Source organism: Pinus tabuliformis, chromosome 9, assembly GCF_031772625.1.
Source record: "Pinus tabuliformis cultivar Carrire ecotype Pingquan chromosome 9, CPIR1, whole genome shotgun sequence".
NCBI lineage: Eukaryota > Viridiplantae > Streptophyta > Pinopsida > Pinales > Pinaceae > Pinus > Pinus tabuliformis.
Window position 1 is genome coordinate 1955481962 of NC_142307.1, and position 18700 is coordinate 1955500661.

The 18700-nt window shown below is 44.2% G+C and overlaps 1 protein-coding gene across 1 annotated transcript; it reads right to left on the reverse strand.

Annotated features, from left to right (window-relative positions):
• Positions 1-835: 835 nt before the first annotated feature.
• On the reverse strand, positions 836-17209 carry LOC149156808 (uncharacterized). Its single transcript, XM_089444875.1, has 3 exons — positions 16970-17209; positions 3339-4400; positions 836-967 (listed from the first exon to the last, which is right to left on the reverse strand). The coding sequence occupies exons 1-3, from the start codon at positions 17207-17209 to the stop codon at positions 836-838; spliced, it is 1434 nt and encodes a 477-aa protein (XP_089301001.1).
• Positions 17210-18700: the final 1491 nt, after the last annotated feature.

Sequence of the window (18700 nt, forward strand, 5' to 3'; positions counted from 1 at the left end):
CAAGAACTTAAGATCACAATATTTACCACTGTAAACGGTTGAAGGCAGCCTCCTGTCAACGCTGATCGTAATGCAACCTCTGGAACTGAAGAGCTCTGGAAACTTTCTGAGATAAGTCGATCCTTTGCGCTTTTGCACTAGAGGAGTTGTAGCTCTGAGCTGAGCGAAGAGTGAGGTTCTCTGGTGCATATAAAGCAGAAGGAGAGGCTGATCGACCGGGTCTGTTGATTGATACACAAGGATTTGGCTGGTCTTGAGTTCAGGCCTTGGATTTTTTTTACAGGCAATGAAGATTTTGATGCGAAAAACGCCTAACTCCTTCTTAGGGATGTCACGGGGATTCTGAGATATCTTGGGCCCGTACCTGTTCATAGTGGCAACAGAGATTTCTTTTGCATCATTCAAGGTGAGGAGGGGGTCGGTGTCAGAGAGGGTGAAGGCTGCAGGCGGCTTGACAAGCTTTGGGTAGAGAGCAGGAAGTATAGAATGATTACTGAGGTGACCGATATTCAGAGAGTTTGGAGAATGGAGGATCAAGCTACGGGATTGGCTTGTCATAGGTGGTGTCATTTTCTCTGACTTGTCCGATGGGTATGTTGGTTGCCCTGGTGGCGAATGAATCAGCTTCTGTATTATTGTCCCTCAGGACGTGCTTGAAGGTGGTGTCCCCCAAATGACTGATGTTGTCCATGATCCTTAGTTTTAGATTACTGAGAGCCACTTTTTTGAACTCTCCCCTTGTAGCCATAGCTGCAATTACAATTGTCGAGTCTCCCAAGATGATCGGGTTCTGAATTCTCATCTGTTTTAGAATGGTTGTGCCTAAGAGGAGGCTTTAAGCCTCGGCCATGTTATTTGACATTTGACCCAGACCCCATTCATATGTTAAAAGAGCTTTGCCATGCCAATCCTTTATAACTCCCCCTGCCCCAGCTTTCCCCGGATTATTTTTGGAGGCTCCATCAAACTGGAGAGTGATTCAATTTTGAGCTAGAAGCCATTGACTTATATCCTCCTTGGTACCTCTAAGTTTCCAGTTGTTCCTTCTCTTGTCTGCTTTGGAGTGTGATTGCTTTTTCTTGTCGTAACTGAGACAGAATTTGTTGAACCAGTCGTTCTCATCTTTGTGCCAACTGGATCGATCTGGTTGAGAGATAGAGTTGGCGCTTATTGTATCAGAGACAAGAGCCATAGTTTTTGCCAAGGTGCGGGCTGGGTTTGGCTTCTGGTTGTTGAAGATACAATGGTTTCGGGTGAGCCAGATTTGCCAGCTGAGCGTTGAGGGGATGCATTTCCACAGGCGAAGGATAGAAGCCTTGTTTTTCTTAGGATAAGGGTAGCATTTCTGCCAATTTTTGTATAAAGAGGGGAGCTGGTCAAAGGTCTCTCCTATTTTCAGAGGACTGATTAGCTGATTCCAGCAGCTTTGGGCATAGGGACAGTCGAGAAAGAGGTGTTGGCTGCTTTCCTCCTCTGCATGGCATAGGCAGCAGATTGAGGGGCCAAGAATGCCTCTTTTTAAGATTCTCAGCTGTGAGAATCTTGCCTTTGAGAAGGGTCCAGTTAAAGAACTTGATCTTTGGCAAGCACTCTGATTTCCACACTGCTGTGCAGAGGTTCCATTTTCCTATTGCTATGTTTGCCTGAAGAAGTTTGTACCCCTCTTTAACTGTGAAGTTTCCTCCGCTAGGGTCCCATATGTACCTATCATCAGCCACTTTGTTTGTGGGGGCAGATCCTGAGAGAGAGGTCTTAAGGTCGGTCCAAAGATCCCTAAGATCATTTAGGAGAGGGAGGCCCTTCCAATCAAGCCAACTATTATGGTCCCAAAGGGAAATTTCATATAGAGATATCAAATTTTTTGCTTCCATCCAAGTTTGCAGGGGTCTGAAGTTCTAGAGTAGGTTTCTTGGCTTTACTCCCATGATTCTGTCTGACCAGATATTTATTTCCTTACCATTGCCAGGCACTTTTGAGATGTGGTTTCTGAATTGAGGGAGGACTTTTTTTATGAGCTTCCATACAGGACTGCACGGTCTTTCAACAATTGATTCAGAGAGGACATTAGAATTTGGACAATTGAGATACTTTCTTTTCAAAACCTCCACCCACCAGGAGCCTTTTCCTATAAGCATTTTCCAGATCAGCTTGAATTCCATAGATCTATTGGAGAGACTTAGAATTTTGATGGCTAGGCCCCCTTTTTCGAATGGAAGCATAACTTGGTCCCATTTGACAAGGCTAAATTTTTTTGAATCTTGCTTCCCTCCCTGCCAGAGGAAGCTTCTCATAATTAGTTCCATATGCTTGTGGATGTTGGCGGGAGCTAAGGTTACTGCATATTGATAGATGGGAAGGGCGGAAAGGATAGCCTTGATGAGGGTAGTTCTGCCAGCCAAATTTAGCCAAGACAACCCCCAGCTTTGGAGAAGTCCTCTCATTTTTTCTATGTGCTTTACCCAAATTTCGGACTTGACTGTTTCTTTTGCTAAGGGCAGACCCAAATATGAGAAGTAGCTCCAATTTCTTTGCACTGGAATGTCCAGGGTCGAGGAGATTCTTTGCATGATTTGAGAAGAGACATTCCAGGTGTATATCTTACATTTTTTATTGTTTAGCTTTCCCCCTGAGGCTTCCAGGAATGAGTCCAGAGTTTTCTTGAATCTTTTTGCCATTAGACTTGAGGCTCCCCCGATTAGAAGGGTGTCATCCGCAAAGAGCGAATGATTGATTTCTTTGGTCCCTCTCCCTATACTGATCCCTGTGATCTCCTTTTTCTTGCGAATTTTTTCCAAGTGGATGCTCAAGGTTTCCACCATTATGATGAATAAGGATGGAGAGAGGGAGCAGCCTTGCCTCAGACCCCTAGAGCTTCTAAAGTAGCTGCTTGGTCGACCATTGATCAGGGGGGCGGTCCAGGGGTTATAGATGCACTCCATGATGATGCTTATGAAATTGTTGGAGATCCCGAATTTTATGAGGACTTCTGTCAGGAAGTGATGGTCAACCCTGTCAAAGGAATTTGCCATGTCTAATTTGATGATCATGCCTCTTTCTTTTCTGTTGATTCTACTGTGAATTGCTTCTTGTATCAAAATGGCGTTGTCCGTGATTTGTCTATGAGGGACAAATCTGCCTTGATTCTCTGAAATGAGATAGGGAAGAAGCTTTTTAAGCCTGTTGGCTAGGATTTTAGTGGTTATCTTGTAAGAGACATTGCATAGAGAAATAGGCCTAAAATGGTTGAAGGAGAGGGAATTAAGGTCCTTGGGGATGAGGGCAAGGTGTGAGGATTTAGTATTTTCCCCCATCTTGAATTTTTTGAAAACATTTTTTACCATCCTTACATAGTCTTTTTTTATTGTGCCCCAATGATTTCTGTAGAAGGCGACAGTGAAACCATCAAGTCCCAGGGCCTTGTCCGGCTGCATGCTGAAGGCCGCCAACCTGATCTCCTCCTCTGAAACATCCTGGTCCAATTCTCTATTTTGCAAATCAAAGATTTTACTCTCGACAGGTCTAGGGAAATCTGTGTTGTCCGAGGACTGAGGAACTGTTGATAATAGAGATTTAAAATGTCTGTGCGCTGCCTCTTTGATTCCCTCTTGGTCACTGATCTCTTTCCCCTCTGCCACAATTTTGTCGATTTGGTTTCTAACACGTCTGAGCTTTATCCTGTTGTGGAAGAAGGAGGTGTTTTCATCTCCGGCTCTGAGCCAGAGACACCTTGATTTCTGTCGTTGTTCTTCTTCCTCTATTCTATTTTGCCTGTAAAGTTCCTTGTACATTTCGTTTTCTTGGATTTGGTCTTCCTTTGTGTATTGGATGTTCTCTTTTTCCTGGTTCCACTGGTCCAACTGCTTATGAAGATCTGCTCTGTTTTTATTTTCCATTGTTGCGTTTGTTCTTGCCCACTGTTTTATGGCTGTTCTTAGAGACTTTAATTTTGTTTCCCAAATGTAGTGGGGCGAGCCAGTGACTTCCTTAGCCCACTGATCTTTTATAAGTTTGCGGAAGTCATCTTTAGAGTCCCAGGCTTTGTTGTATTTGAAGGGGAGAGGCCCCAGATTTCTTCCCTTGTCCAAAGTCATGACCACGGGCTTATGGTCTGAGGCAGAGGCGTGGATGATTTTGTTTTTGATTGAGAAAAAGCCTGCTACAATTCTTTCATGTACCAAGATTCTGTCAAGACTCTCTTTAATGTTGTGGATGCCAACTCTTTTGTTGCTCCAAGTAAATTTCTCGTTATGAGGAGGGATGTCAATAAGGTTGTGAGTTTGGATTATTGCTTCCAGCGAGTCTCTTGAAGGGCCCGCGAGGAAGTTCCCACCTAGTTTTTCCTCAACATTCCTTATTAGATTCAGATCTCCACCCAAGAAGATGTTCCTATCTTGAGCGGCCTGCAAATATAAAGTTATTGAATCCCAGCAAAGAGCTTTGTCCCTGTAGTGGGTCGGGGCGTAGATGTTGTAGACAATGTATTCTTCTTTTGAGACTTTGTTTTTAAGGTCTGTTCTTACCCACCAATTGCAAGAATGTTGATTGGTGAGGTCCCATTTGTTCTTGTTCCATAAAGTTCCTATACCTCCTTAGGCACCTGCTGCGCCTATTTCTGTACCTGTAAATCTTTTGTATCTTTTGATATGGTTTTGGAAGTCTTGTTCAGATATTTTGGTCTCCTGGATAAGGAAGAGGTCTGGTTGCTCTTGGTCAATTATATCCCGGACTGCATTTTCTTTTAGGGAGGAGCCCATCCCCCTGCAATTCCAAGAGACCAATATCATCATTTACCAATTTTTGAGTGAGTCCCGCTCCTCTCCTTTGTCTTTTCCCCATTTCCTTTTTGTTTGTCTAGGTATGTGTCCATTGGTTGCTGAGTTCCAGTGGCCATTTATTTCGCTGTTGTTTCATCTCTGATTTCTTTGTTTGACTTCCTGCCTGCTTTTCTCGGAGGATCAGAGGAGAGGCTAGCTTCTTTTAGTTTGTTTCTGGTAAGGATTCGCTCAATGGTTGGGGGAGGAGAGGATGGGGGCAATGAGGGGGAGGGGATGACTGCTAGGGCATTATCTTGGGGAGATGAGGGGGGGAATATGGGATCTTCCACTGACAGGGATTCAAAAGGGTTGGAGGATGAGGGGAAGGGAGGGGCTGAACTGGAAGGGGGGGGAGGAGGAGTAATAGGGGATTCTGGAAGAGGCTTGGCGCTAGGACCTTGAGAGGGGGTAGATTTTTTCTTTTTTACTTGCTCCCAAGAGCCTTCGGAGGTTTCAGCATTTCCATTAGGCTCATTTATTTTTAACTTGCTACATCTATTTGTGAAATGTCCATATTCGTGACATACCTTGCCTTTGAAGGGCAGCTACTCGTAGTCTAGCTGTTGTATGTGTGTGCATTGATCTACTTTGATCTTGATGGCTTCCGGCAGGCCTTTCCCGAGGGCGACTTCAACACAAATCCTTGCACAGACGTGCATGTTCTCCTTTGGCTCAGATCTATCAATGTATTTACCAACTGCGTTCCCAACAACCTTTACTGATTCATCTCCCCAGCAGTGGAGCGGCAGATGGGGTAGGCGGACCCAAACCGGGACAACATTTGGAATGTCCATTTCTGGATCGAAGTCGGGAGACCATCTATTCAGGTAGAGGCCTCGTGAGTCCATGAAATAGGGCCTGTTTCTAAAGATAAGGTTCCTGTCCTCTTTTGATTCGAACAAAAAGGTGTAGAAGCCCCTTCCACAGAATCTGATGGCTATTTTTCCTTGTATTATCGCATTCCAGTTGCGTTCCACCCATTTTTGGACTGCTCTGGGCGAAGGCCAGAGGCCAATGAACTAGCCTACGAGGCCTCTTTCAGCTAAAGCAATTGCTGCCTTCCTTGGGAGGGTAGGAGGAAGAGATACTTCAAGGATGTCATCAAGTTTCTTGACGAACTTTGTCGCAGATGGATGGATTCTTGTTGATGTGTTCTCAAGGATAAGAGATGCTAACAGTTTCTCATGGTCTTCCAGGTCTGGGGACAGTGGATCAGTCCCAGCCATTGGAGCGAAGGAGAGCCAGAACACAGTCGATCCGGGAAGAAAACGAAAGCTTCGGGGATGGACCCTAGAGTTGGGGCCGGGCAGGAGGCCCGAGGGAAAGCAGCAGGCAGAGGGAAGCCCGGGGGGCGAAGAGAAGACCTAGCAGCGGAGCTGCCAGGCAGGGGCCTGGAAGGCGCAGAGACCAGTCAGCGGCCGCGCGGGAGCTCCAAATTCCAGTGGCTCATCTCAATCATAACAGCATTTTCAATCTAAAATGATTTAAAAACTATGTACATATTAACAGTCCAAGAAACAAAGTATAAAGCAGTGGAATAATATTTTTAAGTCAATATCATCATTGTAATCCCAAATTCTTATTTTGCATTGTAAAGAATATTTTAGCGTGAATATTAAGCCATGAAACAACACTTAGGTAAGCCTATGGTTCTTCTCAAAGGGTTTCACTCTAGGGAGTTTTTTAACATCCCCAAATTTTCTATGTTTGTAAACACTAATAATTGGCAAACTTTTTCTCCCAAATATACCCCAAAGCTAGGGTGGAGCTCATTGATAAAGTCTTAGGTGAATCCTAGTGTTATAAATTCTATGTATTTTTATCACACTAGATCATGTGTCTTGTCGTAGAATTTGATTGTCTTAGGGGGTTTGTGTCCATGTGTAATTTCCTCTTCTAAGGGTTGATTTTGTAATCTCTTGACGTAAAAGTGTTATTGTAACAACTCCCAGTCAAAATTTCATGTAACAAAGTTAATAAAGGAAAAATAAGACCAAGGTCATGGGACACATGTTCCAAGTTGAATGGTGGACAAAATATCCTAGTGGGTGTTCATTTGGTTTATTATGGCTAGGGGAAATTGGAAAAGCCAAAGGAAGAGATAAAGAGGCAAAAGACATTAATTAGCATTTATTTATGAAAATAAAGGAAAATAGGAGAAAAAGAAGGTGAAAGGTCACATATATGCATGAGAAGGAAATTGAAGGAAAAATGAAGGAAAATGAAGAAATTAGAGGCCTCAATGATAAAAAGGCTTCTAAGGATCAGTTCATGGCTTTTGTCAGTTCACTTATGGCTCTCTCTTATATTCTCTATCTCTATCTCTCATACTCTTGCACATTTAGTGTATTGTTGGAGCACTTTAGCATACATTGGATTTGGAGAAAGAAGGCAAAGGAAAGTAGGAAAGCGCAATGGAATTACGGGATCAACAACTACAGTTGGATTGCTTTGCAGGTATCAAATTGCATGTATGATTTCCTTGCTAGTTTTGGCATGCATGGTACATGTGTGTGGTTTCTTGGTTATGAGTTGTCATTGGCATGGAGGATTGCCTGGATTGACAGGGGTTTTTCCTAGCCTTGCCATTTCCTAGATAGCCATGGTGTTGTGGGTTTTACATTTTTTTTTTGGTTGGTGGTCATGTTCCTTATGACTATGGGTTGAGTTATTAGTTCCTGGAGCCTTGCTTGGATAAACGCTCTGGAAGCCCTATAACAACTGGGTTGAGTTACTAGTCCTGGAAGCCTTCGTTGGAAAAACGCTCTAGAGCCCTTGGTGGGTTGAGTTACTAGTCCTGGAAGCCTTGGTTGGACAAACACTTTGGATCTCGGTGGCAGTTGTGGGTTGAGTTACTAGTCCTGAAATCCGAGTTGGAACAAACACTTTGGAGCCTTGGACAACTTGGTTAGAGACCGATTTGGTGATGGTTAGTGATGTTTGATCGTGAGCTGGAATCACTTGTAGAGGGTTGAGGCAGTTTGGCCTCTAGAAGCCCTGATTTGGTTATGTTTGGTTTATTCCATGAGATCCCACATTCATGGTTCGATATGACACAGTGGTGACTGGTTGAGAGAAAGATTTTGTTCAACCCAATTTATGGTTGGGTGCTAAGTGGAAGTCCTTGACTTGGTTGGCATTTTCATATGTTAATAAGAGGTATTGTCTTTTGTGATCTATGAGCATATGTATTTATTACGATGGTTATCTTATGGATGCTTTCCATGGTTTTATGTTGGTTATTTTCTAGTTATATGTTGGTTATATGATGTATAATTTCTATGGCTCTTGACATCTTTGATGAATATATGAATGGTTGATGAATGCATGGACTAACAAATGTTATTGAAACCATTATGAGAGGGTATTAGACCTTCTTGATGATTCTATGATAAGTATCAGACCCCTATGTTTAAATATGCATTCATGACCCGTAAATTACATGTTCACCACGTGTTTAATGAAATGTTTGTCACGGTTAGGCTTGGTTAGGCCAATTCCTTGACCAAGTTTTATGTTAGAAGCTTTGTCTTGGTGTCATTTGTGGTTTTGGAAAGTTTCATCAAGTTTTGGGTAGTGACCTAGAGTCTAGCCCTTAAAAGGTGACATAGATTTCGTGGTAGCAGGCACATAAATATGAAATTGAGACTGTAGTCACACCCTTGTAGGATTATGCATGTGAATGGAGGCCTACATTCGCATGGATGCAGACTTGTGCATGCCACTGGGAGTTCAGGACACTGAAAAAAAGAAAGTTAGCTCAGGGTTTGGGCTCCTATAAGGGTGGCTTAGCCCTTGGGGGTCCTGTAGCACCTAAGGCAGTTAGTAAGGTGTTGTAGCGGCTACAACCACCCTCCAAAATTTCTCCTTAGCATCGTTTTGGAGCCTCCCCTACCAACCTTTCACAACAACATGTCTTGCTTCATCAAGTACATAAGCTTCAATGATTTTCTTGCATAATGGCAACCTGTTCATCAAAGCTTGTTGCATTCCCCTCACAGGTTGTTTCTCTTGACTTGGTCCAGCTGCGGGCTGAGTAGCTCGCTCAAGAAATTGTGCGATTATGGAGGGAAACCAACCTTCCCTCCAGAAATTGCACAATTCTGTCTGGCAACTTGCTGAACTCCAGAATTGCGCAAATTTTCCAGTCAAGCTTCTTTGAGAAAATTACACAATTTCTCCCAACAGGGCTGCTCAGCCCAGGAATTGCACAATCCTAGGCAGCAACCAGCTATGCTGCCCAGAAATTGCGCAAATCTTCTAGGCAAGTATCCCAATTCCCTCCCAAAAATGTGCATTTTTTCCTCCCAGCTGAGCAAACTGTTGCATGTGCAGTTGAGTTGACCAGTTCCACTCGAGACCAAGGAAACTTGACTTGCATGCATGGGCTGCTTTTTCTCGGAATAAAAAAAGCAACATGCAAAAAGCATCCCTAGGTTTCAGGGAGCTATTTTTTGCAGTTGGAGGTTACATGCAAAGATTGTTTTAGAACATTTCCTCCAAGTGTTGCTTTTTCCTAGATTTGTGGCATGCACGTCATGAGCTTCAAACTTATTTATTCGACACATTAGAGCTCATTTCTTCACATCGGTCTTGGAGCTCTGACATCCCACAGCACATCCAAGACTCTTTGACACATCCAACTCAACTATTCACGGGTAAGTGATCTTAACTTGTCTTTTGCAACATTTTTGTCTCTTTTTGTGTTTTCGCTTTTGTTAGTGTTGTTTTCTTAATTTCTTTGAACACTTATGTCGTTTACATGCATACTAGCTTATACTAGCATCATTTCAGTTTTTGTTGGCATCTCACTGTTGTTGCATGCATGAAACTGTTTTGCATGAATGGTCGTCGATTCAGCAACCCGCTTCACCCACATGCATGTTGTTCCATTTTCTGAACCGTTCATTCACTTATTGCATGCATGATCATTTTCTTCTTTTTACACTCAGTATTGCCATGCATTCACAATCAAATTTTCTTTCAATTGCCCGTCGGCAGGTCTGGGTAGCCTTGGCCTGGACTCTACCTCACCAAGAAATCATTTTATAATCCTAAGAAGGAAGGCTCTGTCTTCCTCTCAGGAAATGCACATCTTTGCCCGGTGACTATCCTCCAGGCTTTCTTTGTGAAATTCTGAGGGACAATGACTATTGGCCCAGAAAATTGTGCAATGTAGTCACTGAGCCTGGAGCCTTGGCCCAGACTCTGCCTCACCAAGACAACATTGCGCAATCCTAAGAAGGAAGGCTCTGTCTTCCTCTCAGGAAATGCACATCTCTGTCTGGTGATTGTCCTCCAGGCTTTCTTTGCGCAATTCTGAGGGACAAAGACTGTTGGCCCAAAAAATTGCGCAATGCAGTCACTGAGCCTGCAACCATTGCCAGCTGAAATTGTGCATTGCGCAATTCCAACAGCTAATCAGTCAGCTTGGATTGCGTATTGTGCAATTCCAGCAATCATTCAGCCTCCCCAAACATCCCATACTGCCTTTTGCGTAGTTCTGGCAACCATTCAGTTAGCCTCCCAGAAGAAATTGAGCAATCCTTGCCAGTCAATCCCCAGGTATGTTGCATGTCATTCCTCAAGTTTTCTTTGGTTTTCGATGACAGATTTCTTGCCATGCATGTTGCTTTGTCTCCGTATCTAGAAAGTGTTCGTCCGCCTCTTAGCAGTTCAGGATCAATGGCCTCCAAGAGAGTAGTACCAAAGGACACTGACAGAAGTGCAACTGGAATAGCAGTTGAGCGAGTGTCCGCAAGTCTACCGATCTATGAAGATACCAAGCTGATTCTAGACAAGGAAATCAAGCTAAAATGGTAAGAGATCAATGATGCATTTGCATACACATTCTGGGAAGACCTCAAATACCGCCAAGTATATGTAAACATTCACAAGTCTGGATTGCATGCAGATACCCCGCGTTCCAATGCGCGAACATGATACATTGGATCATCTTGCACACTAATCCTGAGACGTTGACATTGAGCAGTGTCAGTGGGATGAGGATTCCTACCTTCAGGGCACATGATTATGATGAAATGTATCAGATGTCGGAGCTCGTGATCATCATGGAGACACCCTTCAGCTTACCCAACAATAATGCCAACTCTAGAGACATTTTGAAGAACTTGGTAAAGGGGCCAGCTAAATTCAGGATGACACCCAACAAGATCTACAAGACGAAGATGCTGTGGAAGGCATATCAATACTTGGTCATCTTTGCATGTCGACTGTGTGGCCAAGAAAGCACGGAAACCTTCCCACAAAGTTCGGTGATCTCTTTGGACCAGTTGGCCAAAGAAGGCAAAGCATGCAACTGGTCCGACATGTTGGCTCATCAATTGAAGGAACAAGTAACAAGGACTTGACAACCACCCAAAGGTATGCAAGCAAAAATCTACATGTCTGCCTACATCTTGGATGCAATCTGTGCCCGATAGGAGTTCTCGAGCTTGAAGTGGGTAAGGACATCGACAAAGACTATTGTGAACACTTATTGTAAGATGTTGTCTAAATGTAGCTTCAGAGGAGTTATCACACGGTTGTCTGATCATTTTGTCACCCCAATTTACAAGATGGTATTCGAACAAGATCCACCCTTCATGTCGAAGGAAAAAATGGAGGCACTAATAGACATAGCTGATTGGTATGCCTCACCGTCTGACACCTTCATACGGATATACAGCGCAGAGAATCCTATGCTTGTTCTATCGAAGTTTTCCTTGGACATACTCGTCATGCAGGAAGTAGCATATCACATCTCGGTAGGATTGACAGCTAGGATGCACCGGAAGAAGAAGGAACCTTGGTCTGCTCTTCTGATGTGCATCGTGTTATACGAGATACAGAGTTTTAAGCATGCGAATGTCGAAGTAGAGCAGATGAAGAAGTGTCCATTCGACCTACGAAGTTACAACCCGTATGACCCGCATCGTCTTGTGAAAGATCACTGCGCGAGAGTACATTTCAACTGGATCCACGTGGCGTGTCATTGGGAGGAGGAGGACCCTTGGAGATATTGTTACAACTCCTCTAGACTCAATGAACCGGTCGGATTCGTTGTGGAATGGTTAGCGAAGTTACATGAAGCAGCATCCTGAAGAGCACCAAAAGCAACAACAGCAATAGAGGTAAACATACTAGTGCACGACAAGGGAAAGAGGAAGATTGTCGATCACATGGAGGAAGAGTAAAGCTGCAAGTTTCGAGTAGATCCACTTGTGGAGAAATCAGATATGGCTATAGATGCAAAGAGGCAACAGAACGACAATCAAAACGCGCAAAGGCAGAGAGAGAAATGGAGAATGGAGGAAATAGAGAAAGAGTTGCATGAGTTGAAGGAGAAACTCCGGAAGGAAAAGGAGCTGCGCAAACATGAGAGGGAAGCTTAGAAAGAAAAGATACAACAGGGGGTGCAACATGTACAGATGGATGAAACAACGCCCGTACAGGTAGTGGACTCATCAGAACAGTTGGCATCAGGAAAATAGGGTGAGCCATCGCAGGAGCAGGACTTTGCTCAGGAGATAGAGCGAGCACTTGAACAGATGGGTACGAATATGGAGCAACAGGAGTTAGAGCAGGACATCGACCTCATGCCTCACCACTAAGAGGTCAACCCACCAGCTTCACCACATTTAGAAGAAGAGTAAGTCCCAAGCGACCAAGGAGACACTAAGATCCTTGGAGATCTGCCGGAAGGAGAGATGCACAACATCTCATTCGATGAGTCTCAACATAGATTTATGCAATCTTGTAGAGTCTCAACTCAAAAAGATCAAACATCTCCCGCGGAGTTCGAGGAACGAGTGATCGTGTCAGATGTGCGCAAATATCCAGAAGAATTACCCGATGGCACCAGAGCATATGCCGAAGCCACTAACTCGAGCGTTCGCTCTCTGATAACTGAGAATGAGCGAATGATGAAGGAGATACAAACTACCAAGCAAGGAAGAGAGTTGGTTACAACATTCGCCCGAGTAGAATTGAAGAAGGCAATAATGGATAAAGTATTGTCCCTTGACATAGTCATGCGGGTGTTGTATTCCAAGTTTGGTACCGTGCATAAGGCAGTTGTCCATCTCAACGGATGGCAGCAACGATGTGCTAGAAGAGCACGTATCTTGTCGAATGTGCATGTTGTTGTTGATACATGCAAACATGGATGATGAGATACAAGGGAGCCCTGTTTCACTTGCCTAAGATGATGAAGCCCAGAGCAGTTGAGCTGAAGGTATGCATCCAGAGTCAAATCCAAAACTACGAAGAGCTCCCGCAGCTCTTCACTAGTCTATAGGCTTCCCATGCACGCGTATTCAAGAGTATGTATGTTGTGATGCACGAACACACGATCACATCTATTGAGACTCTCACCCAAGCAAAGACAAAGGCACAGGTCCAACTAGTGCTTGACTCGTACTTTGACAAGTTGATGCGCATAGCCACCAGCCCAGACTTGTCAATAAGTGTAGACACCATGCACAAGTATGTTGTTGGCCTAGCTGCGCTGAAGAAAATGATAGACATGCTATCAGACGAGTTGGATAGAGGAGCTCGAGCAGTGTACCTGGATGCTATGGAGGCAAGAGTCAGGTTCCAGAAATATGTCACCTCGGAGTAAACGGACACCATCGCGGAATATTGATCTTAGCATCAATTCACTACTGTCGATCATCGCGAGGATGTCGAAGAGTTGGACTTCCCACGATTGTGCGAGTCATAGTGATGCCTTGCATGGCTTGCTCAAGCCATTTTGTCTCACATGGATACATGTGCATTGTAATGTAACATCTTGTCAAGTGTAAGTTCAAGTGTCGATAGTTGGATGTAATAGTCATAGACTAGATGAAGAGTCATGAGGGTAGATGAACTGCCACAAAGGGGAATGTCAACGGTCGCCCCACCCTTTGCTATAAATAGTCCCTCATAACACATTTTAGAGGCTTTTGGTCAGCCAAGCTTTGATAGGAGTATCTTAGAGAAATTGTGGACGGTATTGTAAAGCGCCTTGGCTTCTCCATTTTGCAGAGCTAGTATATGTCTTTGGAGGAGCAGGCAGTTGTGGCTGTAACGTTCCACTATTGGAACTAGTGGTTGGATATGGATGTATTGTATGACTAGAACTTACTGTTGGGTATACGACCAAAGTCCCACATTTGACTAGAGGTTGGGAGGATCATGGGTATATAAGGATGGACAAATATCTCCATTGGTATGAGGCCTTTGGGGTAAAAGCCCAAAAACAAATCCATGAGGGCTTAGGCCCAAAGTGGACAATATCATACCATTGTGGGGATATGTGGTGTCCAGAGTCCTTACAAGTGGTATCAGAGCCATGCCCCGAAGTTAGCCAAGCGGATGAATCCTCGGAATACCGAACGAAGGTGGTGGGCCCCGGTAATATCACGATGGGATCCGTGGATGAGCTCGGTTAGACAGGCTGTGTGCTCCGGATTCTTCATGGACGTGTCCTGGTCCCAACACGGTGAACAGGAGTTGACCTGGGATAGAGCAAGCTCTCGAGGGAGGTGGTGCTCCATGTAAGGCGTGTGCTTCCAACGCATTGGAGTGGAGAATCCTAGTTGGTAGAGAGTGGACAGATGGATAATCGTTTGAGGGGAGGCTCGATGGTCCTTTGTTCGAGGGGAGGATTGTTGGGTATACGACCAAAGTCCCACATTGACTAGAGGTGGGGAGGATCATGGATATATAAGGATGAACAAATATCTCCATTGGTATGAGGCCTTTTGGGGTAAATCCAAAAGCAAATCCATGAGGGCTTAGGCCCAAAGTGGACAATATCATACCATTGTGGAGATATGTGGTGTCCAGAGTCCTTACAAGTGTTGGGTATACGACCAAAGTCCCACATTGACTAGAGGTGGGGAGGATCATGGATATATAAGGATGGACAAATATCTCCATTGGTATGAGGCCTTTTGGGGTAAATCCAAAAGCAAATCCATGAGGGCTTAGGCCCAAAGTGGACAATATCATACCATTGTGGAGATATGTGGTGTCCAGAGTCCTTACAAGTGGTATCAGAGCCATGCCCCGAAGTTGGCCAAGTGGATGAATCCTCGGAATACCGAACGAAGGTGGTGGGCCCCGGTAATATCACGATGGGATCCGTGGATGAGCTCTGTTAGACAGGCGGTGTGCTCCGGATTCTTCATGGACGTGTCCTGGTCCCAACACGGTGAAGAGGAGTTGACATGGATAGAGCAAGCTCTCGAGGCAGGTGGTGCTCCATGTAAGGCGTGTGTTTCCAATGCATTGGAGTGGAGAATCCTGGTTGGTAGAGAGTGGACGGATGGATAATCGTTTGAGGGGAGGCTCGATGGTCCTTTGTTCGAGGGGAGGATTGTTGGGTATACGACCAAAGTCCCACATTGACTAGAGGTTGGGAGGATCATGGGTATATAAGGATGGACAAATATCTCCATTGGTATGAGGCCTTTGGGGTAAAAGCCCAAAAACAAATCCATGAGGGCTTAGGCCCAAAGTGGACAATATCATACCATTGTGGAGATATGTGGTGTCCAGAGTCCTTACACTTACACTTCTTAATATAACAGAGCCAACACGTTTTCATGCATATGTTGTTATTGTAGTTGGACTATTTTGGTTATTGTAGCAATGTATGTTATTTAACTTACACATTTGTGTATGAACTATTTTGTATGCAATTGTATAAATCTTGTTGCAGATGTGTTGTTGGTTTAACCGTCACTTTGGATTGCTCGCTATCTTACTTTCCAATTGGTGATGCATCTTTGCTTGTGTGTTCCCTTCCAAGCCAAGTATTATTACAGGTTTCCAAAGGGTGCACTCACCTCACTCTCTGTGTGTTAGAACCTTTCATGCACCTTCCTTGACTCGCCGCAACTGTCACACCCTTGCTACCAATAGGGACATCTTACTTGCCTTTGTGCGAAACCGCGGTCAAAGCATTACCATACGACCCACTGCTGGGACTCCTACACCAAGTGGTCTGAGGTCTAATTGGGACTTCTTACCGCAGAGATACTCTGACATGTTGGCGGGTCCAACACCGTCAACATAAGGTTTTGTTTTGTTGCTTCCACTTCCTTAATGTGAACTAAAAGGTTGAATCATATCATAGTAAGTCCTTGTCACATATTTACCTGGGTGAACTAGTGAACTTGGGTAAGTGTGGGAGGATGGTGTTTATTGGCTTGTTGGGGCCTAACCCAGGTTTTAGAAGTGTATTAGCCAAACAAATCCCGCACTACCGGCCCTTTCAGAAACAATCCATGAAGCGTGGACTGAAGTCTCACCCGAGGTAGTATGGGAGGGTGATGGAACCAGGTTTCCGCACCCTTGGGATGTCTTGATGTGATCTGGAGGGGTCGCGAACCATATGCCGCCTCGTGCCACTCTGTACTGCTATCGGGTTTTCATGTAGATCTGCGTTGATGCACTTTCTTATAAACGAAATTATTATAGAACTGATCTTCTGGTTACAGTCTTTAAGAAAACATTTAACAACAAAACCCCATGCACGCAATTATTACAGATAATGCATAAATTCATAACAAAATCAATAGATAGATCCACAGGAAAACACACAATGAGTTAGTAATCCTTAAATTTATTAATCTTCTCTTCGGTACAACCAGATCTGCCCTGCACACTCAGCTGCATGGGGTGCACGCACACAAATGCGGACTCTACCAGGCCTCTGCGCACACAGTTGCAGAGCCTCTATCTATCTACCAACACCCTTGACTCAGACTTACAGATGCTCAAAGATTTATTTCTTCATAAACCCATTACATTCAAGATCAAAAATACATACTCCAAAATTGACTTCTAACCATAGCCTTGCTCTATTTATACATTTCCATGGTTCGCAGACCATGGGACGGCCAACACATTTTATTTTCTTACATTATTTTTGGGCAAACAACCCTTTGACTTGACTCATTACAATTCGCGCTCCGCGCATCTCGCAGAGCCTTTACCATACTTTTACCCAAAATTGCGGGCTTTGAGCCCCAAAACCATTATGCGAGGCCTCCGCTACCCAACAAGCCCCCAACACAACCAACGTGACTCGTCCCGAGTCACTCAGCTGGTGCAGAAATCTTCACGCAGAGGTTATTGAGTAGCTTCTGCGCTTCGCTTACTCTTGCGACAAAATCATCTGCCATATGTTGTACCTGTTCTACACGAGCCGCCGATGTATCAGTATCAGTTGCAGTTGCTTGTTTCGGATCATATGCTGCCTGCATGTGTGCTAACTTTCCCTCGATGGTGGTGGAGACCGTCAATGCTTCATCAAGCCAAGGCTGGATGCATTCTTTAAGCACTGCCTCCTTTTGTCGAGCAGCGTCAACTCGTGCCTTAAGAGGCTTGGCCTCCTTCATTTTAGCCAACCATTGCGTGATAGCGACCATCCATGCATTCCCCCGGACTGTGTCATAAGCCTGCTGCAACTCTCATGCTTCTGTTTCTACTTGTTGTAGGGTTGGGTCTTCCTGAAGGGAGGTGAGCGTAAGGAGGGACTGATATAATAGTCTCGAGCCATCTTGGATAGCGCGCTTTTGATCCGGATCTTGGAAGGAGGCCCCCAAGATCTAAAAGATTGAAATGGATCTTGGGAGGAGAGACCCCCAAGATCTGAAACTTGCAATGGATCTTGGGGGAAATGACCCCAAGATCTGAAAACTTGAATTGCCAGAAGAAAAATAGGAGAATGCCCAATAAACAAAACCACAAATAAACTTTTTATTAAAACCCACTGATTTGGATTTAAACATGAATGCAACAAAATACAGAGGTAACCATAAAGAGAGTTATGCAGCGGAAATACTTCATTTCATTAATGGAAAATACTGAAATATGCTTACAACCAGAAATGGAATAAACCATCGAGGGCGATGGTAGCTTATCTCTGAGAAGAGATGTGGTGGCTACATGCCTCTGAACTGTAAAGGCTACATTGTGGCGGACAATCTGTCATTTTACAAAATGTGACTTGTTACTTATAGTATTTTTCCATTACAATACCACGGGTCAATTCCATGGGTGAATGAATACCATGGATGGATTTTACAATACCACGGGCAGATGCCATTTAAAATACCATGGGTAAATCCCATGGGTCGATGAATAATATGGGTGGATGAGTACAATGGGTTGATGCCATTTTCCATTCGGATCATTCCTCCCTCCTTAAGAAGCAATGGTCCCCATTGCGTAAAGTTCCCTCTTGCGAAGCCTTTGTTGAATATGAATAGCCACTGAAGATAAGGGTTTTATGTGGTTAACCCAAAACCCTGATAAACGAAGATCTGAGGATAGAGATACCATGTAATGCTTGTGACCAACTGTGATTCTAACAGTGTGCGGCCTAGCAAATGGACTTCGATGACAAGGATTTTATGCGGTTGACCCATAACCATGATGTTGGTTGCTGATGAAGTAGCAGGTGCCTACATAGCCTGGGGTGGGAGGGCACGTCTCCAAATAACCCAAGCCGAATGCTGCTATGTTGAAACTGATGAATGTGAAGCAGGTGCCTACTAAAGTGGGGTGGGAGGGCACGTCTCCAATGGGAACCCACTTCGAATGCTGCTCCAGAATTAAAATGGGCATAACTCAATCAATATAACTCAGAATATTTATTATAACCTGTTTTTGGAAGCAGAAGGACCATTTTGCATCTTCCCATGTGATGGAAATCCTTATCTGGACACTCTGAGATCTCAGATTCGCGCTACAACAGTTCCGCCGTCACAAAAATTCTAATAAAATAGTTGATTTTAAATCAGCGATATCTCCCACATTCGAACTCCGATTCGACCCTTTTTTTTTTGAAATTGGGTGATTTTTCAAGAGGAATCCAGATCTGGTAT